At 40.5% G+C, this 22,362-nt stretch overlaps 1 protein-coding gene across 8 annotated transcripts in view; it reads left to right on the top strand.

Moving 5' to 3' along the window:
• LOC108410904 (T-cell differentiation antigen CD6-like) overlaps positions 1 to 22,362 on the top strand; it is a 34,778-nt gene that overhangs the window by 2,476 nt on the left and 9,940 nt on the right. The window contains exons 1-10 of one of the 8 annotated variants that reach the window (XM_017682215.2): positions 757 to 1,291; positions 5,582 to 5,658; positions 7,729 to 7,889; positions 8,993 to 9,037; positions 10,674 to 10,952; positions 17,386 to 17,661; positions 18,193 to 18,507; positions 19,938 to 20,252; positions 20,433 to 20,492; positions 22,165 to 22,296. In XM_017682215.2, the coding sequence (XP_017537704.1) occupies positions 7,838 to 7,889; positions 8,993 to 9,037; positions 10,674 to 10,952; positions 17,386 to 17,661; positions 18,193 to 18,507; positions 19,938 to 20,252; positions 20,433 to 20,492; positions 22,165 to 22,296 (1,474 nt within the window). In that variant the 5' untranslated portion in view covers positions 757 to 1,291; positions 5,582 to 5,658; positions 7,729 to 7,837. Of the gene's footprint in view, positions 1 to 754; positions 1,330 to 5,581; positions 5,659 to 7,728; positions 7,890 to 8,992; positions 9,038 to 10,673; positions 10,953 to 17,385; positions 17,662 to 18,192; positions 18,508 to 19,937; positions 20,253 to 20,432; positions 20,493 to 22,164; positions 22,297 to 22,362 lie in introns of those variants that run through there. The other 7 variants (XM_017682214.2, XM_037540513.1, XM_017682216.2 and 4 more) reach the window with 7 other exon arrangements.

The following is a 22,362-nucleotide window of genomic DNA, read 5'->3' as shown; positions in this document are numbered from 1 at the left end:
TTTACCTTCAGTGTTTTGTGCTTCTGATCATTTTAATAGACGTCAGCGTCACTAATTAATGACGTTCTATTAAAAGACTGGTTTACCAAGAGAGACGCTGGAGGACTTTCACCTGAAATGAGTTCATGAAGCCAGTCTGGTTATAAAAATGATAACAGGACCAGATCAGAGCCAGAATTACTCTTTTAGTACTTTTACTTTATACTTAAGTACATTTGAAGGGAAATACTTTAGTACTTTTACTCAAGTGGAGGTCTAAAGGGAGGAACTTCTACTTTTACTGGAGGAATATTTACCTTGGGCTTGACTTTTACTCAAGTACATGGTTTGTGAACTTCGCCCACCTCTGGCATTATTAATCAAACAGTTGTGCGAGCTCTTACGGTGCCTCTTACTAGATCATATATACATTTACATTCTTTTAGAGGCACTAAATTCTTCAGACGTCTGGTTCCTATCACCACCACTGTGAATATTTCTGACTCTAGGACAGAACGTTTCACACCAAACCACTCTGACCTGACCTCGATCCTAATTCTTAATCTGGAACAGAAATGCTGAAATAGGCACGTGCAAAATGACACAAGTGACTAGTTCTTTTGCCTGATGAACTTCTTTGCAGCATATAATACACAAACACATTGTGCCTCCCCTGTAATGTAGCTTGGTGTTAACAGGGTGACCAATAGAGGTAAATGTAATTTGAACATCAGCGCCCCCTGGCGTTCATCAGGAGAAAATGCATTTTGTTGACACTTGAGTCCACCTGAGTATCCAGGGAAATAACACTGAGCGTCCAGGGACATGCTTCAAAGCAGGACCTCTCAGTGAAGCTGGACGAGCTCCTTTCCTCTACTTCTATTGGACGGCTCTGTATCCCTCCACTATTAATGTACAATAGAAATAGAAATATGACCAACGCGGCAGTTTCTAAGCTTCTTATGGAAGCGCTTAACTTGGAAAAAACTCCTCTTGTGGAAAGAGCCCACCGTTCTCTGGCACCCAAACCGAAACCTGGTGGAGCACCGCGGCCCATCATCGCGAGGCTTCACAACTACGCAGACTGTGCCAATATCCTTTCGAAATCCAGGAGGCGTCAACAGCGAGCTGCAGCCAATAACATTGAATTCTCTGTTTTTCCGGATTTTACAATCCGTAAACAGCTTCTGGGCATCGAAGGAGTTCGGTACGGACTGTTTTATGCTGCACGTCTCCGGAGAACAAGCGATGGGAGGCATCACGACTTCACTTCTCCTGACGAGGCCATGAAATTCATCTCCAGACTGAAGAAGTAAAGTCGGTGTGGCATCAGTATAACATGCTGTTCTGGTGACTTTCCATGTTTCATGTCTCAGTCTTGTTTATGGTTTTGCTGGTGTTGAGCCTGAATTCATCTTCAGTATTTATGGTTTCAGTTTAATTCTATTAGTGTTGCGCACCATCAGTTTCGTCTGTTCGTTATTTTATACTGGGTGCAGTAACTATTACTACAGCTCCGCGGATCCTGCCTGTTGTTCCATACCATGTCTCGCAGTCGGGGGCGTGGCTTGTTCAGGGTTGGCTCCTGGTGGAGTCTTGCTGGTCCTCTGTTTTGTTTGGGTCGAGGACATTGGGTGGGTTCTGTTTGTGGGCGGAGTTTGTCTCTGTGTCTGTGTGTTGGTCCTGTTATGTGTCCTTTCCCCTTCCCCAGCCGGCCGGTTTTATTCTACTCAAACCTTTATTTTCTATCTGTTTTTAGTTAAATGATACGCAAAACGAATGAAAACGGTACCTCTGTCAGATTTCTGAGTTGGACCGTTAGAGGGTTGAATAAGCCAGTTAAACGTTTAATAGTTTCCACTCATCTGAAACGTTTAAATGCGGACGGGATCCAACTTAGTATTGATAAAACTATTTCGGATGCTAACGGTAGATATATAATTGTCCTGGGTTCGTTATACAACTCTCCTGTGCTTTTAGTAAATATTTATGCCCCCAACTTCGACGACCCAAGCTTTATGAATGGTCTGTTTAGCTCTATCCCTTCCATTAACACCTACTATTTGATTATGGGTGGGGACTGTATTATGGACCCTATCTTGGATCATTCTAATCCCCGAGTTCTCTCCCAGTCTCTTTCCTCACGGTCAATCTCAGACTTCATTACAAAAAATAACGTTTTAGATCCCTGGCGATATCTCAATCCAAAAATCAAACAATTTTCCTTTTACTCACACCTGCACCAGACCTATTCACGTATTGGTTATTTTTTTATTGATAACTTTTTTACTCCACAAATAGACTCCACAGAATATCACCCCATCGTAATCTCAGACCATTCTCCACTCACTCTAAATTTAAAGTTTTCCTGCCGCCCAACTGTTTTGCCAGCTTGGGAATTCGATTCCTTACTCCTATCAGATGAGACTTTTAATACATTCATCTTTTCCACGATTGATGAATTTTTACTTAACAATAAGAAAAGTACAACCTCGCCTTCGCTTCTTTGGGAGACTCTCAAAGCATACTTACGTGGACAAATTATTTCCTACACCACCTTTTCTAAAAAACAACAGAGACTAAAACTTCAGGCCCTGATGTTGGAGATTGCCGAGTTGGACAGGCTTAACGCTCTCTCCCCATCGGCCGCTTTGTTTAAAAACAGAGTTGCTCTACAAACTGAATACGACCTAATAACAACTACAGAAGCAGAGCGCTTAATACTTCATGCTCATTGTAACTACAACGAAAACGGTGATAAACCTTCCAGGCTTTTAGCACATCAACTAAGGAGACGAGCAGCCTCTCGTATAATTCCTAAAGTGATGGATTCAGGAGGTACACTTTCCTCAGATTCTCTGTCAATCAACCAAGTTTTCAAATCATATTATTCAGACTTATATAAATCTGAATCTCTTTTGGATGATTCAGTAATGTCAGCATTCTTTAATGAGCTTGAGTTTCCAACAGTTGACCACGCATTGGCACAGGAGCTTGAGTCTCCTCTGACTTTGGATGAAATCCGAGCGGCCATTAAAACTATGCAAACTAACAAGGCGCCAGGCCCGGATGGATTTCCGCTCGAATTTTTCAAAAAATTTGACAAAAAGCTTGGGCCTCTCCCTCTGGCAGTTTTTGAGGAGTCGCTGGGGGTTGGGTCACTGCCACAGTCTATGACACAAGCTTCAATATCTTTGTTATTGAAAAAAGACAAGGACCCTACATCTTGTGCTTCCTACAGGCCTCTGTCGCTATTAAACACAGACATTAAAATTTTAGCTAAAGCTCTGGCTCTACGTTTGGAAGCTGTTCTCCCCAATATAATATCTTCAGCTCAAAATGGCTTCATTAAAGGGCGACAGCTTTTCTTTAACACACGAACACTTCTTAATGTTATTTTCACAAAGGGATCAACCCTTACTCCTGAGGTTCTTGTCTCTTTGGATGCTGAAAAGGCATTTGATAGAGTGGAATGGAATTATTTATTCAATGTGTTGTATAAATTCGGATTCAAGGACAATTTCATATCCTGGATAAAATTGTTATACTCCTCTCACACACGCTAGCGTGTGTACTAACGGGGTCAGGTCAGATTTTTTCCCTCTGTTTCGTGGAATGAGACAGGGCTGTCCTCTGTCTCCTCTACTTTTTGCACTTGCTATAGAGCCCCTCTCCATTGCATTGAACTTTCCGGGGAATTTCCCGTTTTGGTTCCGAAATTAAATTATCCTTATATGCGGATGATTTATTACTATATGTCACAGATCCAGAGAGTTGTTTTCCTTCCATCCTGGCATTGCTTAACAGATTTAGCTCTTTTTCTGGATACAAATTGAATCTGCAGAAAAGCGAATGCTTCCCGATTAACCCAGCAGCAAGGTCTCTTTCACAGGCCTCCACACCCTTTAAATTTTCTCCTTCCGGGTTCAAGTATCTTGGTGTAAATATAACTCGTACTTTTCCATCCCTCTTTGATGCTAACTACTCGCTGCTCATGGATAAGCTTAAGTTGGACTTTCAAAGATGGAGAGCTCTCCCCTTGACATTAATAGCTAAAATCAATGTAATTAAAATGAATGTATTACCTCGCTTTCTTTTTCTATTCCAGACTATCCCACTATTTTTACCTAAAAAATTTTTCAAAGCGCTCGACCAGTTAATTGCATCATTTATTTGGGATGGAAATCCCCCCAGGGTCAGAAAATCTGTGTTACACAATTTTTGTCTTTCCCTTCCAAACTTATTTTACTACTGGGCAACAAATATTCAAAAATTGCTTTATTGGTTTCAGGCTACTGGGCGTATTTGGTGGGAGTTGGAGTCTCGTTCCTGTCCCTCTTCCTCCCTACTCATATTACTTACCTCTCCGCTACCAATTAGATATGTTAATCATTCCTCCAACCCCCTGGTAATCGCTACTCTTCAAATTTGGGGTCAATTTAGGCAATATTTTAAATTCTTAGCCCCATCCCATAGGATGCCTATATTGAATAATCATTTATTTCCCCCGAGTTTGCATGATGCTGCTTTCAGAATCTGGCATGATACAGGTATTAGATCCCTCAGGGATCTCTATAAAAATGGTATTCTTTCCAGGTTTGTTCAATTAGTTTCCAAGTTCGGACTGCCCTCTTCGCATAGGTTCGGATATTTTCAAATAAGGCATTTCGTTTCCTCTCAGTTTCAAACCCACACTTGCCCCCCCACCGATCAGTCTTGGGACGATCTGTTGAATTTAAATCACAGTTCTAAAGGTCTTGTTTCCAAAATATACTTCCACATTATGGCTTTGGACAATCACTCCAATGATAAGGTGAAAAGTGCCTGGGAACAGGAGCTGGGTATTACACTTTCTCAGCAGTGTTGGGACGAAGCCTTAAGACAAATTCGCACCTGCGCACCCTGTGCAAAACTCCAGCTAATACAGTTTAAGGTTTTGAGTTCACCAATCTAAATCTCAATTGGCGAGGTTTTACCCCAATTCATTCAGTGATCGCTGTGCCAAATGCGGCACCTCACCATGCAACTTAAGTCATATGGTTTTTAAGTCATTATTTAATTTTTGGTCCCGTTATTTTGACACAATGTCTGAAATTTTAAAACTGCGGATTGCTCCCTGTCCCTTTATTGCCATCTTTGGCCTAACAACTGGTTTCCCCTCCCTGTCCTGACTTCAACTGACTGTCCTCACCTTCACATCCTTATTGGCAAGACATCGGATTCTATTAGCATGGAAATCACCAATCCCACCATCTTTTTCGTTGTTGCTCCAAGATGTTTTACATTTTCTAAGATTAGAGAAAATAAGGTTTACTGTCAGACGTAATACTACAACATTTTACTTAAAATGGACCCCCCCCAGTGTGTGTGTTTGTGTAATGTTTGTCTGTTTTTTGTTAGTCTTGGTTTGGTTGAGAATAAACATAAAACTGAGGAGTATATTCTTCTTTTAATATTCTACGGATATTGCAGCTGGATGTATGTATTTTGAACAATTCTGTATGGGATTTGTTGAATGTGATATTTGATATTACTTCTCACAAAAAAAAAAAAAGTTTCAGGCCAAAACTTTCATAAAATCAGAAGATCATAACCATTTCAGGTGGTAACTTCCTGTGAGGAGCTTTCAGATGGGGGCGTCTGCTTCCTATCACCACCACTGTGAACAGTTCTGACTTGGTAAGTTTCTCTAGAACAGAGCGTTTCGCACCAAACCGCCCTGAACGACTATGTTTACATCTGAATCTACCAGAATTTTTTCCAAGTAATTTTGGGCCATTTCCTTTGGTCCATTCATCATGAAATTTACATGCGATGTAAAGAGTAACAGACATTTTCAGATTATATCAAAAACGATATGCTGTTCTGACAGTACATCTAACGTACATTTGCATTCTCCCCACACATTGTGTGTATTATATTTATATTGGCAACATCTATATTTTTACCACACTACCGTCCTTATTTGCACATATCGTAACTGTAAATTGGCAGTTACTGTCTTCTACTTTACATGTAAATAATACTGTATTCTGCGATTTTGGTTAGATGACAACTGCATTTCATTGGCTCTGTACTTGTACTCTGCACAATGACAATAAAGATCAATCTAATCTAATCTAATCTAATCCTAATCTTATATTATTTAGGTTTTTGCACTGTATATCATGTTATTTTGTGCTTATGTAAACTTCAAATGCTATCTGCCTCAAAGACAAACAGAATCAGTCAAAGTTCACTCGCTGGAACCTCCTTTCATCAGAGTTTTATACCATAAATGTGCGTAAACACTTGAAAATGCTTCTCATTTCAGCGTCCAAATGGTCAAAGCTTTCACACACGCTGTGCGTGCGAAGCAGCAGAGTGTCCCAGATGCTGCTCTGAAGCAGCGTGGCATTAAGAGAATAGACCAGATGCTGATCAGTGAAATAATTAAACAGAAAACCATAAACAAACTTAAAAATGCTTTATTTTTCCATTTTAATTTCTGACTAAGTACTAGTTAAACATTCTGTGCTTCAAAAGAGATTTTCTGGTTGGCCTATCAGGCTTTAAACTGTTATCTATTCACAAGTCAGAATACTGTTGAGGATAAACAAACATATCGTGCACTTTTATTAATGATTTTATTGAGCAGAGTGACTGACGTGATCATCTATCCATCTGGAAAAAGGAATGTCTGATTAACTTTCTTGCTAAACTATGAGTATAAACTGCATTTGGGAAACAGAATCAGTCAAATCAGTCAGTTGACTCACTGGAACCTCCTTTCGCAAGAGTTTAATATCATAAATGTGCGTAAACACTTGAAAATGAAAGCAGTAAAATGAGTAAACATCAAATGAACACTGCCTCTGAATCTTGGATTCCTATAAATAGACCCTGCTTCACTTTAAGGGGAATTCCACTGATTTTCAGCAGAATTCCACGGTTGAGCTGTAAACAGAGCCGTTCAGAGTGGTTTGGTGTGAAATGCTCTGTTCTAGAGTCAGAGCTGTTCACAGTGGCGGTGATAGGAACCAGACATCCACCTCTAAAAGCTCCTTACAGAAGGTTATTACATGAAACGGTTATGAATTCACTGCCTGATGTCTGACACTCGGTTTTACAGCAGTTTTAAGAAGGTCTAAAATGTGTTCTTTAAAATGTATTCATGGTGAAGTGATACATGCAGACAAAATAGTCCCCAAAGAAAACATATTTTTTCAGGTTTAATTCCATATAAAAGCTCAGGTGACACGTGTAGGTTCTCTGGTGGTTCTGGATGGTAAATAAAACGTCTATATCTGTGTTGTAGTCATGGCGACCCCTGGTTCCCATCACCACCACTGTAAAGACATATGAACCATTTCACACCAAACCCACTCTGAACTACCTACTTGTTATTTCAAGTGTTTGTGCTGAAATTGTGAAAAATTGTTGGAATTCTTTAACTGATTGAGTCTCAATGCACCTGGTTAACAGGGAGGAAATCACACCACGTGTCTTGCTGAACCTCTAAGCCATTTGGGATTGTTTTGATTCATAACCATAAAAATGACATTAATTTAAACCTCCATTTAAATTGTAATATAACTGTGTTCTGAGTATCTGTTTAATCAGAAACACCTCTAAGCATTTTATCCTTATAGGCTTAGGTTCTACAAGTTCATACAGTTTAAAGTGCAGATAATCAGCAAAGCTGGTTTCAAGCAGGTGTTCACAAACTTTTTTTTTCACCACTTTTCTGCCACGTCACGTGATGTGGAGCTGAATGAAAGGAGGCTGCAGCAAGGAGGAGGGTGTATCTGTCGTTCTCTCCTTCTTCTCGATCATGATGCTCTCCGTTTCGAAAGCGTGAGGACTCGGCTCATGAAGAATGGAGGCCTTCAGGATCGTGGTTGTCCTTCAAGCTCTCGTCTGCTGTGAAGGTCTGTACATTATTATCCATCATATCTTTTCATTTGTTTGCTTGTTGTCAGCTTATGTGCTACTAAAGACTTTGTTAATGTACTGTTCGCCGTTTTTTTGGGCCGATTAATTGAGGGCGAGGACTTTTCTTCACACCTTTTCATTTATTTCCGTAAACAGAACAGAATACATAGAGGAATACACGATACTGCTAATGTGTGGATGATATCTTCGGCGTTTAGCGGTCACTTTCGTTCAGACCAGCTTAAAAAAGTGCTGTGTTGTCTAAAAACCAGAATATTTTTATTATTTTGAGGTTATGGATGCGGCGAGTTTGAGTACACGCTCATGTACGAAGCATCAAATGTTCTCATAATGAATGCCTAATGTATCGACACATATAACTGCTTCTTATATGTATGTATTTGATGCTAGACACAACCTCTTAACCTAACATGTATCATGTATTTTACCATGTCACAGAATTTTTCCCATTGTGTCATTACGAATACACAGTAACAGTACTGTGCAAAAGTCAGAGACCACTCTTTCTTTATGTAATGTCTAGTCAAAATAGCCATTATTCATTTTTCAGATGAAAAAAAGCCCCAACAACTAAATATATATTAGTATTTTAGAATATATAATGTGTCACTCTTTACCTTGATTATAACTTCCATTCCTTTCATTAGACTCAGTTTCAATTTCCCAAAGAATCCGCAGGGATATATTCCACACCTCTAAAGTTCAGTCTTAGGAGCTGGTTTAAGTTTCTGCTTCTCACAGTTAAAGTAACCCCGCATTCAGTGGTGTTGAGGTCTGGACTTTGAGGTGGTTTGTCTTCTGTGTCTGACAAGTGAATTACTTGTAGCTCATAGCTGTTGTGAATGGAAGAAATAGATGAAGGGTGGACTCATTTAACTGTAGGTGTGTTTGCATTCATTGCTTTAAATGTGGTCATTCAGTGGCCAGTGGCAGCTAACATGAGTGTTGTGGTTTCAACCCGGTGCCTTGTTTCTCTAAACTGGTAACCCACGATTGTGCTTGAGATTAGACCATGACTTCCACTATAATGCGAAAAATGATTAACAAAACCTGATTAAGGAAATTTTATTTTTTTCAGCACTGCAGAATCTCACCACCCCAAAATCTCCAGACGGCAAAGAGTGTGAGTCAAACTTTAAATGTTTATGAAGAGATAAAGAATAAGTCTGTGGAAAATGATGAATCAGGGCTAAAACGTGTTCATTTCTGTAGTATAAATTGAAAATAAAGACGTTGACTGACCGCCACTCGTGACCCGAAGTGACCCTGAGGCAAACAGACGGTCTTTTGCAGTGCAGGGAACTTTTTATTGAATTTTTTTTGCTTTTTTTGCTGTGACTATTGTTACATGTGGAGGTGGAGTCACTGACAGGATGTGGCAGCGATGTTGTGGTGTGTTGCACTCTTTTAAGAGCTTCTGCAGGTGCATTCACTCTTCCACTGTAACCTTTTTGTTTCGCGCAGCAGCCGAAGGTTTAGGCGTAGGCACTGTTGAACTCATCACTCTGCTGCTCTGCTGTTCATGTGGACGTAGATGTGGAGATAACATTTCAAAGTGCGCTTTCAGCAACAACAATAAACTTCTAATATTAACACGGAAACACGCATCAAAGATCTGAAAATCTGCATAATAATTTTTAATGTAAGATTTTTTTCCAAGTAATTTGGATTTTTCAGCACCACAGCTTTCAAATGGGGTAAATAGGAAAATGTAATGAACTCTAAATAATTTCATTTGTAAATTATTCAGTATCTACTGTAGGTTATTCAATATCCACAACAAAATATTTAGTAACCACAATAAATTATTCAGCATCATCTATGAATTATCCTCGAACTACTATGGATTATTTTCAATGAAGTACTTAATAATTTTCCAGTATCTGTTATGAATGATTCAGTATCTACTGAGCTATTCGGTAACCCAATGAATTATTCAGAATCTACTCTGAATTATCCAGTAACTACAATGAATTAGTAAGTAACTACTATAAATGATCCATTAAACACTATGAACTATTTAGTATACTATGACTTGTTATGTAACTACTATGAATTACTTAATATGTAGCATGAATTATCCGGTAACTACAATTACTTATTAGGTAACTACTCTGAATTATTTAGTAACCACTATGAATTATTCAATATCTACTATGAATGATCCAGTAACCATTATGAATTATTGAATATCTACTATGAATGATCCAGTAACCACTATTAATTATTCAATATCTACTATGAATGATCCAGTAACCATTATGAATTATTGAATATCTACTATGAATGATCCAGTAACCATTATGAATTATTGAATATCTACTATGAATGATCCAGTAACCATTATGAATTATTGAATATCTACTATGAATGATCCAGTAATCATTATGAATTATTCAGTATCTATTATGAATTATCCAATAACCACTATGAATTATTCAGTAGCTCTTACGAATTATTCAGTAACCTATAATAATTTACCTATAAATGATTATAAATGGTCCAGTGTCACTCTACATTATTCAGGGACTAGTATTAATTATCCAGTAACTATTAACATGCAGTGGCTACTATGGGTTATCCAGAATCTACTATATGTTATTTAGTATATTTATGAGTTTATAGGTAATTACTATAAATTATAGTGTTTTTACTATAAAACTAAACTATAAATGTTGTATTAATGAGGGCGGGGAACTGAAGTGTAGACCCCCATAACTGACCTAACCAGGTAAACATCTCATCATTTTGTTTTCCAGCTAATCTGTACGTATCCCAGACCTCCAGGCCGTGCTCCTGGACGGTGAGCTCTAGAGGAGAGAATCAGAGTTTGGCTGTCTTCACTGAGGGGTCCCTGGACCCCCTCGCTGCTCACGTGTGTGAGACACTGGGCTGCGGGAAAGTCTACAAGATCATCACCAGCGCTGCAGATCCCAATGTGAGCTGCTTTACCAGCTGCATCTACCACAACGACATGCTGAAGAACTGCAGTCAGGCTGCGGGGGGCAGCTGCAGAGCCGTGTCTGAGGTCGTTTGCGGTAAGAGCTGAGGGGGTTCTCGAAGATGTTTTGCTTTGATTGAGATTGTCATGCAGATTAAGAACAAAGAAGAACCGTATTAACACACAGTGATGCACCAGTGAGTATTTCACACAGGACGATTTCACATTTAGGCAAATAACAAACGATAAAAGCCCGTCCGAACAAAGCTTCTGACAGCAGTGTGCCAAAATATTTACTGAAAGTACTGACTTAATACCTCAAAATAATCTACCTCTATGACTATGACAAAATATTGACTTACTAGCTCAAATCAATTTCTCTAAGAATTGACTCTCGGTGGTTCTTTCTCACTCTTATTAAAAAGGTTTTTTTGTTTTGAATACATTTTCTCGAAATTGGCATTTTTTAAAAACATATTTTCCCTTAATATTGACTTAATGGCTTGAAATGACTTTTTTTCTCCAAATATGATACTGAATAATATTTACTTGCCTAATATGTTGAAATGAGGACATTGTAAATATTGACGTAACATCTTCAAATAATTACCTGTTTTTGTGAATATTGACTTAAAATCTTGAAATGATGATTTATTTTCTCTACGTATTTACTCAGTATTTTGCAGTAATTACTTATAGCCTTGAAACACTGAAATATGCCTTAATATTTATTAGCCTTAAACATAATATCATAGCAAATCAGTGTTTAATGTGTTGACATATTAAACATATTTAATACACTTACTATAAAAACAGACCTGTCCAGTTTTCCTGTTTCTTGCCTTCCGCCCAGTGACTGCTGGGATAGGCTCCAGCTCCCCCCAGCGATCCAGAAGGATAAGCGGCTTAGAAAGTATGTGTAGGTGTGTATGTGTGTGTATGTGTATGTGTAGGTGTGTATGCATGTGTGTGTGTGTATGCGTGTGAGCGAGTGTGTGTAAGCGTTAGTGTGTGTGTATGCATGTGTGTATGTGTAGGTGTTGTGTATGTGTGTGTATGTGTAGGTGTGTATGCGTATGTGTGTGTGTATGCGTGTGAGTGAGTGTGTGTAAGCGTGTGTGTGTGTGTGTGTGTGTATGTGTAGGTGTGTATGCGTGTGTGTGTGTGTGTGTATGTGTAGGTGTGTATGCGTGTGTGTGTGTGTGTGCGTGTATGCGTGTGTGTGTGTGTAGGTGTGTATGTGTGTGTGTGTGTGTGTGTGTGTGTGTGTGTGTGGGTGTGTAGGTGTGTGTGTGTAGGTGTGTATGTGTGTGTGTGTGTGTGTGTGTGTGTAGGTGTGTGTGTAGGTGTGTATGCGTGTGTGTGTGTGTGTGTGTGTGTGTATGTGTGTGTGTGTGTGTGTGTAGGTGTGTGTGTAGGTGTGTATGCGTGTGTATGCGTGTGTGTGTGTGTGTATGTGTGTGTGTGTGTGTGTGTGTGTGTGTGTGTGTATCGAGTCTGGTTGCCTTCGTGGCCCTGGACTAGGGCTGAAGCAGAGCGTTACTGTTTGACTCTGGATGTTTACTGGGGGGTCGAGAGAGTCACTAGGCTGAGCTTTAGCTTTTTAAACTCTTCTCAACAAGGTAAAGACGGAATGTGGAAACACTTCAATAATAGACAGACAGATCGATTAAACCTTAGTGCCATTACTCAAAAACAAAGCAACGAAAGACAAAAAGTGTAACTGTGCAGTAACAGGACATGACGTATCCATGAAATATATAACTATATCAACAACATGCACAATAACAAATATATATATGAAGGATGTATACATATGTGTATATATGTATATTTAAATGATGTAAAAAACTGAAAAATGACAAAAATGGAGATACGAGGTTTTGTCCTGACAACAGTGAGATATATATATATATATATATATATATACTGCTCAAAAAAATAAAGGGAACACTTAAACAACACAATATAACTCCAAGTAAATCAAACTTCTGTGAAATCAAACTGTCCACTTAGGAAGCAAAACTGACAATCAATTTCACAGCTGTTGTTCAAATGGAACAGACAACATGTGGAAATTACTGGCAATTAGCAAGACACACTCAATAAAGGAGTGGTTCTGCAGGTGGGACCACAGACCACTTCTCAGTACCTTTCTGCTTTCTGGCTGATGTTTTGGTCACTTTGGAATGTTGGTGGTGCTTTTACACTAGCCTGACTGCCATTAGGTCCCGAGATGAGATCCTCAGACCCCTTGTGAGACCATATGCTGGTGCGGTTGGCCCCGGGTTCCTCCTAATGCAGGACAATGCTAGACCTCATGTGGCTGGAGTGTGTCAGCAGTTCCTGCAAGATGAAGGCATTGAAGCTATGGACCGGCCCGCCCGTTCCCCAGACCTGAATCCGATTGAGCACATCTGGGACATCATGTCTCGCTCCATCCACCAACGTCACGTTGCACCACAGACTGTCCAAGAGTGGGCGGATACTTTAGTCCAGGTCTGGGAGGAGATCCCTCAGGAGACCATCCGCCACCTCATCAGGAGCTGCCCAGGCGCTGTAGGGAGGTCATACAGGCACGTGGAGGCTGGACACAACACTGAGCCTCATTTAGACTTGTTTTAAGGACATCACATCAAAGTTGGATCAGCCTGTCGTGTGTTTTTCCACTTTAATTCTGGGTGTGACTCCAAATCCAGGCCTCCACTGGTTAATAAATTTAATTTCCATTGATGATTTTTGTGATTTTGTTGTCAGCACATTCAACTTTGTACAGAACAAAGAATTCAATGAGAATATTTCATTCATTCAGATCTAGGATGAGTTATTTGAGTGTTCCCTTTATTTTTTTGAGCAGTGTGTATATATATATAGACCACCGGTTGTTCCAAACCGCACTTGGTCATGTTCTTTATAATGTTCATATTCCATAAGCTCCATTCAGAAGAAGCTGGGCGTCGTATGAGGCTGTAGCTCTTCTCTCCAGTCTAATAGACGGTGATGTCATTTTAAACCCTTATAATAAAAGAAGCTGAACTCAGTTTGTTTTTCTACTGAAAGTCGACCCGTTTTTCCCCAAATCTGGGCTCTAAACTATAAACAGACGGCGTCTCTTCAGTGATCTGCTCTGGAAACATCACTTTTAGAGAACAACACAAAGAGCGGCGGAGATTTTTGGCTCTCAGCAGTAAATTGTGAGCGTATAGTGATATGTGGAGATCATAAAACACACGTTCTGTTAATCAGAGGGGAAATTTTACAAAAAAATAAATAAAATAAAATACAATACAATAAATGACAATAAAGAACAAGTAGCACTGGAAATCACCTGGATGTGTCTGTGTAGTAAACTCTTCTTTCACTTGAAGCCAAAGTCGCTCACCTTCACACACAGACCATCATTTCAGACTCCAAGTGCTCTTATAACAGCAGCCAGTGGGGAGTCGCTTCAGTCGCTTCAGTCGCTTCAGGCGTTTCAGTCGTTTCAGTCGTTTCAGTCGTTTCAGTCGCTTCAGTCGCTTCAGTCGCTTCAGCTTCTGTTCAGTGCTTCATGTTTTTTGTTTTTCACTAAAGGGAAATGAGTCAAACTGACTGCCTGGGACAACACGTTCCACAGCTGTAGAAGAAAGAACGGTTGAAAAACAGTTCTAGAAGAACTCCTTTCAAGATTAAGTTAACAAGCTATCACTTCATCAAAGCTTTTTCTCAGCTCCATGTTCTGCTGATTAGTCATATTATTGTGACAGCTCATCTCAGTTATTGTGCTTATGCTGGAGTCTGACTATCAGTACTGAAATCATGAGCTGCACGTTACCCTGGAACTACTGGCACACTGTTCATCACAGACCAGAGAACAACAGGTTCCCTTTTGAGTCTTGGTTCCTGTCAGTGGTTCTCCTTAAGAGTCTTGGTTCTTCTCTGTGGTTCTTCCTCATGCTCTTAGGGAGTTCTCCTTATGAGTCTTAGTTCTTCTCTGTGGTTCTTCCTCATGCTCTTAGGGAGTTCTCCTTATGAGTCTTAGTTCTTCTCTGTGGTTCTTCCTCATGCTCTTAAGGAGGTTCTCTTTATGAGTCTTGTTTCCACTATTCAAGGTCCCCACTGCCACCCCGTCTCCTCCCTGTTCCTCAGCCCTACAACAGCCCTGCTACAGCTATGAAAGGATCTGTCTGTCTAGCCACAGGCAGAAGCTGCCCAGAAGTCCAGCCCAAGTTCTCAGAGTTCTCCCCCTCCCTCAGTCAGTCTGCCCTCATAGTACCACCGCCATGCTGAAGACATGATCTGAACTCACTAAATATTTTTTTGTTCATTATCATAAATATCCATTCTGCCGATATATGCTTGGTGTCTGAGAGGTCACGCTGAGGTCATGCTGAGGTCACTCTGAGGTCACTCTGAGGGCTGCATTCTGCACTCATTTCTATGCAACTTTGATGAATCTGATGAATGAGATCTAAAGCCTCTTGTAAAAAGTGCTTTATGAACATTGAAACCTCTTAAACTCCTCGGGCGTCGTGTGAGGCTGTAGCTCTTCTCTCCAGTCTAATAGACGGTGATGTCATTTTAAACCCTTATAATAAAAGAAGCTGAACTCAGTTTGTTTTTCTACTGAAAGTCGACCCGTTTTTCCCCAAATCTGGGCTCTAAACTATAAACAGACGGCGTCTCTTCAGTGATCTGCTCTGGAAACATCACTTTTAGAAAATAACACAAAGAGCGTCGGAGATTTTTGGCTCTCAGCAGTAAATTGTGAGCGTATAGTGATATGTGGAGATCATAAAACACACGTTCTGTTAATCAGAGGGGAAATTTTACAAAAAAATAAATAAAATAAAATACAATACAATAAATGACAATAAAGAACAAGTAGCACTGGAAATCACCTGGATGTGTCTGTGTAGTAAACTCTTCTTTCACTTGAAGCCAAAGTCGCTCACCTTCACACACAGACCATCATTTCAGACTCCAAGTGCTCTTATAACAGCAGCCAGTGGGGAGTCGCTTCAGTCGCTTCAGTCGCTTCAGGCGTTTCAGTCGTTTCAGTCGTTTCAGTCGTTTCAGTCGCTTCAGTCGTTTCAGTCGCTTCAGTCGCTTCAGTCGCTTCAGCTTCTGTTCAGTGCTTCATGTTTTTTGTTTTTCACTAAAGGGAAATGAGTCAAACTGACTGCCTGGGACAACACGTTCCACAGCTGTAGAAGAAAGAACGGTTGAAAAACAGTTCTAGAAGAACTCCTTTCAAGATTAAGTTAACAAGCTATCACTTCATCAAAGCTTTTTCTCAGCTCCATGTTCTGCTGATTAGTCATATTATTGTGACAGCTCATCTCAGTTATTGTGCTTATGCTGGAGTCTGACTATCAGTACTGAAATCATGAGCTGCACGTTACCCTGGAACTACTGGCACACTGTTCATCACAGACCAGAGAACAACAGGTTCCCTTTTGAGTCTTGGTTCCTGTCAGTGGTTCTCCTTAAGAGTCTTGGTTCTTCTCTGTGGTTCTTCCTCATGCTCTTAGGGAGTTCTCCTTATGAGTCTTAGTTCTTCTCTGTGGTTCTTCCTCATGCTCTTAGGGAGTTCTCCTTATGAGTCTTAGTTCTTCTCTGTGGTTCTTCCTCATGCTCTTAAGGAGGTTCTCTTTATGAGTCTTGTTTCCACTATTCAAGGTCCCCACTGCCACCCCGTCTCCTCCCTGTTCCTCAGCCCTACAACAGCCCTGCTACAGCTATGAAAGGATCTGTCTGTCTAGCCACAGGCAAAAGCTGCCCAGAAGTCCAGCCCAAGTTCTCAGAGTTCTCCCCCTCCCTCAGTCAGTCTGCCCTCATAGTACCACCGCCATGCTGAAGACATGATCTGAACTCACTAAATATTTTTTTGTTCATTATCATAAATATCCATTCTGCCGATATATGCTTGGTGTCTGAGAGGTCACGCTGAGGTCATGCTGAGGTCACTCTGAGGTCACTCTGAGGGCTGCATTCTGCACTCATTTCTATGCAACTTTGATGAATCTGATGAATGAGATCTAAAGCCTCTTGTAAAAAGTGCTTTATGAACATTGAAACCTCTTAAACTCCTCGGGCGTCGTGTGAGGCTGTAGCTCTTCTCTCCAGTCTAATAGACGGTGATGTCATTTTAAACCCTTATAATAAAAGAAGCTGAACTCAGTTTGTTTTTCTACTGAAAGTCGACCCGTTTTTCCCCAAATCTGGGCTCTAAACTATAAACAGACGGCGTCTCTTCAGTGATCTGCTCTGGAAACATCACTTTTAGAAAACAACACAAAGAGCGTCAGAGATTTTTGGCTTTCAGCAGTAAATTGTAAGCATATAGTGATATGTGGAGATCATAAAACACACGTTCTGTTCATTTGAGGGAGATTTTACAAATAAATAAATAAAATAAAATTTTACACTCATTTCACGCAGTTACTGAATAATTTGCCTTATGATTTGGTCACAAAAATTCAGATGGACAAACCAAAATACACCCTGGAGAATAAGAGGTTAAACCAATTCATTTCTTTTCCTCACAGCTGCTCCCTACATCACCGCAACATCCGGCTACTGTGTCTGGAATCTTAGATCTCTGCAAAACGAACCGGCCGTTATTTTGACCGAAGAGGCCGCACGCAGACTGTCCAGCGAGGTCTGTCAGAGTCACGGCTGTGGAGATGCGCTTCCACAGAGCAGAACCAGAGTGCCACCTAACAGCACCTGCCTCACGGGCTGCGTCTACCACAACCTCCACCTGCGGAACTGCTCCACGGTGGTGAGCAGCGACTGCACACAGCTTTCTACAGTGGAATGTGGTAAGCCATGAACAATGACTTAACTTGAGCTTATAAAGTAATGCAACAGCCCTAAAGACAGCGGTAGGGATTCATTTGTGGCCAAGGGGACAAGGGCTTGTTAAAACCTGTATTGAAACAGGGGATTCATTGATTTGCTGGACTGAACAACCAATCAGAGGGCTCTTTTTGCTCACCCAGGCTGATTCAACATACTCAGTAGGCCGTACCATTCCCATGTGAGTTCAGTAAGTCTTTGCTAAATAGCTGCAGGGCTGTTTCTTGCTATAAGCAACATAAGCAAGAAACGGGCCTTGTGAAATACATACTACCATACTATACTAAATAGTATGTCAAAAAAAAGTACACACTGTACTCAAATTGCACATAAAGTTGGTTCATTAGTATGTTTATTATGGTAGCTTGAGGTTTTGGATGCAGCCTTTTAGTTAGAGCCTCTTTGCTGGTAACAGCACTAATGGGTTTTACAAATAAAACAAGCCAGCAGGATGTTGAATAGGATTTAACTGACCCTTGTGTATGTCTCACCAGGTAACCACTTGGCCCGACTGAGTGGAGGAAGCCATCGCTGCAGTGGGCGCGTGGAGCTGTGGCGAGGGGGCCAGTGGGGCACAGTGTGCGATGACGAGTGGGACAAAAAGGACGCCGATGTTGTTTGTGCTCAGCTGGGCTGTGGATATGCCATCTCAGTCTCAGGGCAGGGGCAGCCGTACGGCCAGGGCAGAGGGCCTATTCACTTGGATGAGCTGAACTGCACAGGAAAAGAGAGGAGTCTGTGGGAGTGTCCTGCAGTGAAGGAACACCATGACTGTGGGCATAAAGAGGACGCTGGAGTGGTGTGTTCAGGTATGATATGATAGACGGTCTAAGCTTATCTTGCATCGAACTTGCATTCCTCTAATAATTCACCTTAATTTTCCCCAACACTAAACACTGATCTAAGCCCAACCTCTTGGTCCGACTCTGAAGACGAGACTACACTAAATTCCTAAACTGTCGTCACCACTGAGCAGCTTTTCAGTCGGCAGCTGTGACAGAAGTACAGCTGAACAACCTGGAATCAGCCAGAAATGAACCCAACACCATTCGCCAAACTAAACGGGCTGTAAGAAGCTTTACAGACCAGCTGGAAGAAAACAACATTAATACTGATCTGGAAAAACTGACCAAACTGAGCTGAACCTGATATTGAGCAGGCAGAGCTTGTTACTCTGACATAGCAACAAGCTGCTGGTTAAGGAGCTATAATTAGTAGGAAGGAACTGAACATTAAAACATATTAAACTCCATGTTCATGGCCAGTTTATTTATTTCTTACTGTATTTATTTAACTGCTGTATTAAAGCAGTAGAACACCCTCCCGCTTGTGTTCTATTGCTTAAACAGTCCATAGGTGAGTCCAGTGAAGGACAGCAAATTAAAACATCACACACAGTAAAATATGAACATCGTTTCTGAATAACTACATCTTTACCGACTGTTACTGTCAAATTCATAAAAAAACTTCTGAAATCGGAAAGATCCTAATGAAGTAGAAGTTTTCAGATTTTTTTCTTTTTCATTTTAAGACAAAATTTGCGGATCTGTTTACTAAAGATGTCGTAGTATGGAGGCTGAATGTAAACCCAGCTGCACTTGCTGCTTCAAAACGATGCTGCACGGTGAAAAGTGACTTACATACCCTGAAACATTCTGTGGCACAGATCTCTTTAAAACCCTGACGAATCCCTCTAAATATTGGTGGGAGACTGTGGCCAGGAAATGTGGTAATGGGGGTAAAAAGCCTGTGTTAAATGATGCCCCACTTACGTTGATGCCCCACTTACGCTGTCCCTCACGCTCCTCTACATCGCATAGCTTTTTAAGCACAGTTGCATCCAGTATGTCAGATATCACTGTGTGTCATGCAATGTCAGAAACCACATAAGCAAGTCTAATAGGGATCATTTAGCAGCTCCGTATGGTTTGAGGCTTAGTGTGTGATGTGGCATGCGGTAAGCATCATGCTAATTGGTGCGGTGCAGGCTTCCATTCCTTTTTAGCTACATTAGTCTTGGAGCTCCAGTGTGAAAACAAGAAAACCTCCGGCAGCAATTAGGCCTCGGCTCACAGATTATATTTTACGATAATGGAGGAAAATTGCATAAATTAGATTTTTTGTCAAGCTTTACCTTTAACTAGTTAAGCTGTGGTGCCGTAGTTTATGTGATCAATGTAAAATTTACAATAAACTGTCATTTCTTCACCTCTCTCTGGCAACCTCATCCATTCTGAAGAGTACAAAGCTCTAAGGCTGACCGGAGGGCTGGACCGCTGCTCAGGCAGAGTGGAGATCCATCGCAATGGATCGTGGGGGACCGTATGTGACGACTCCTGGGCCAAAGAAGAAGCATCGATGGCCTGCGGCATGTTGGGCTGTGGGAGTGCAGTACAGTTCACTGGCTTTGATGAACCTTTCAGCCATAAAAATGGAACACGCTGGTTTTACATGTGTAAAAAGCCCTTTACAAACCTGTGGGAGTGTACAGAGTATGCTATAGTCAAATCCCACATGTGCACTGAAATTAAAGCAGCGGGATTAGTTTGTAGCGGTAAGTAAACCTTTATGCTCTTTATTTCAAGCATTTGAGTTACCACTACCTTAGATATTGTAGGAGACATTCCGTTTGGTAGTATATGGAAGGTATTACTCTATAATTGAAAAATTATTATAATATTTTATACAGCATTTTTATTAACCTACTAAAATGAACTCGTTTTATTTTCTGTAGACTCTCAGGGTCTGCCAAAACCTACCAGTCCGAAGGCAACTACACCTGCATTAACAACAGGTAAGTATTTTTTGGAGAGGCACACTTAAAATGTAGGAAAATAATAATATAATAATAGCGCTGAAGCTTCGTCGTCGCAGCTTCCCGTCAGTTTTAGAATTAAAACAAGGAATGTTTGGCTTCGGCTTCTGTACCAGAGGCCTTGAGTTCCACAAGGGGGTCCGGTGACAAGAACCTTCTTTAGAATTGGAACCAATTCTTTTACCTTTGGGTCCCTTTTGTACCGGGTATTGCACTCAGCCTACAGAACATTAAAACATATTAAACGAAGCGTTCACGGCCCAGTCGATTCATTTCTTACTGGATTTATTTAACTGCTGTATTAAAGCAGTAGAGCACTCGAGGAGGGAGTCATCACCAATAACATCACGGCTGGGATGATCTACGGCAACCAAATCACAACCGTGATGTTATTTCGCAATAAAACACTCCCTCTCGGGTTCTAGTGCTTAAAGAGCCCATGGATGACAGACAGAGGGTCTGTTTAATACTTTTTAGAAAAAAAATTATAATGTACAGCCCTGTGCAAAAGTCTGAGGCATCCAAGACACATTTTAAAAATCTATTCATTTGTGTAGTTTATGTTTATTTGTTGAGAAAAGTGTTAATATTTGAATAAACAAAATGTAAGGAATATTAATTATTAATGATATATATAATATATATATATATATATATAGTAAACAGTGATGTTCTGGATGTTGGGGTGTTTGTTTACCCATCTCCAAGCCTCTCCTCCTCGAGGAAGCCCAGTATTATATGTAGTTAAAAAGCAGCTCCTGGTTTGACCAATCAGTGCTCAGTAAATTGAGCTCATGATGTAATTGATGATATTAACGAGTCTCTGTGGCGGCTGTGAAGGTGTCCAGGAAAAATATGGGCCCAAGAAATTCTTGTTACTTTTGATTGTTTTTCTGTTTATTTGAATTATGAATACGACTTTATTCTAATGTATATTGTGATAAACTCCCTGCTGAGGTAAATGGTTTAAAAATTTGCTTAGATGCCTAAAACTTTCTCACAGGACTGTACATACAATATAATTCTATGTTAAAAGAAACAAATATATGTTCCAGCTGTACTGCATGATATCATCTATAAGACAGACAGACAGATCAACCGATAGGTTCACACACATCAAATTATATATGAACACTGACATGAGACTGTGTGTCAAACAATGACAGTATTAGTCCGGTAGCAGATCTAACAGGGAAGAAATTTCAAGAACTATCTTGTGGCTTCCTGAGACAGTGCCTCATTTACAATCACTGAGCTCTTCAGTATGATCCATATGGAGACTGCATGACTGTGAGCTTTATTCTATACGCATGTTAGCAACAGTTGTGGCTGAAACACTTGTACTCAATAATTAATAGGGTGTCCATATACTTTTGGCCATATAGTGTACTTACACAGCAATTTGGAGGTCATACCCCTCATTTACGTAGGTTGGCATTCCAGTGAAATTGAGTTACACTGCCTTGCTACTTCAAGACATTTTCCCTGAAATGATAATCTAGTACCTTGGAGTTCTGCACTTGACACTTCCCTGGTTCTTACCTGGGACTGTAGGATTATAGAAGAAAGTATTGTTGAGCGTCCTGCCCGTCTGCTTGGAAAGTCCTGTTATTTTTGGCAAGTCCTACATGCAAACTCTTTCTCTTCTAAGTGCCAATGACCACAGCAGGACCCATAGGCTTCTGGACTCTGGAGCTGCTGGGCTGCATCGGACTGTCCTGTGCTCTTTTGATTGCGCTCATCACAAACGTCATCCTGTGTTGCGTTGCTAGGAAAAAAAGAGGTAGGTTTAAAATCATACAGTGAGGTTTTGTTGTGTCTCTAAAAGGGCTTACAGGGAGAGAACTTT

The sequence above is a fragment of the Pygocentrus nattereri genome, chromosome 1, assembly GCF_015220715.1.
Source record: "Pygocentrus nattereri isolate fPygNat1 chromosome 1, fPygNat1.pri, whole genome shotgun sequence".
Classification (NCBI taxonomy): Eukaryota; Metazoa; Chordata; class Actinopteri; order Characiformes; family Serrasalmidae; genus Pygocentrus; species Pygocentrus nattereri.
Note: the sequence above shows the minus strand (reverse complement) of the source record. Positions and strands in the feature narration are given on the sequence as shown.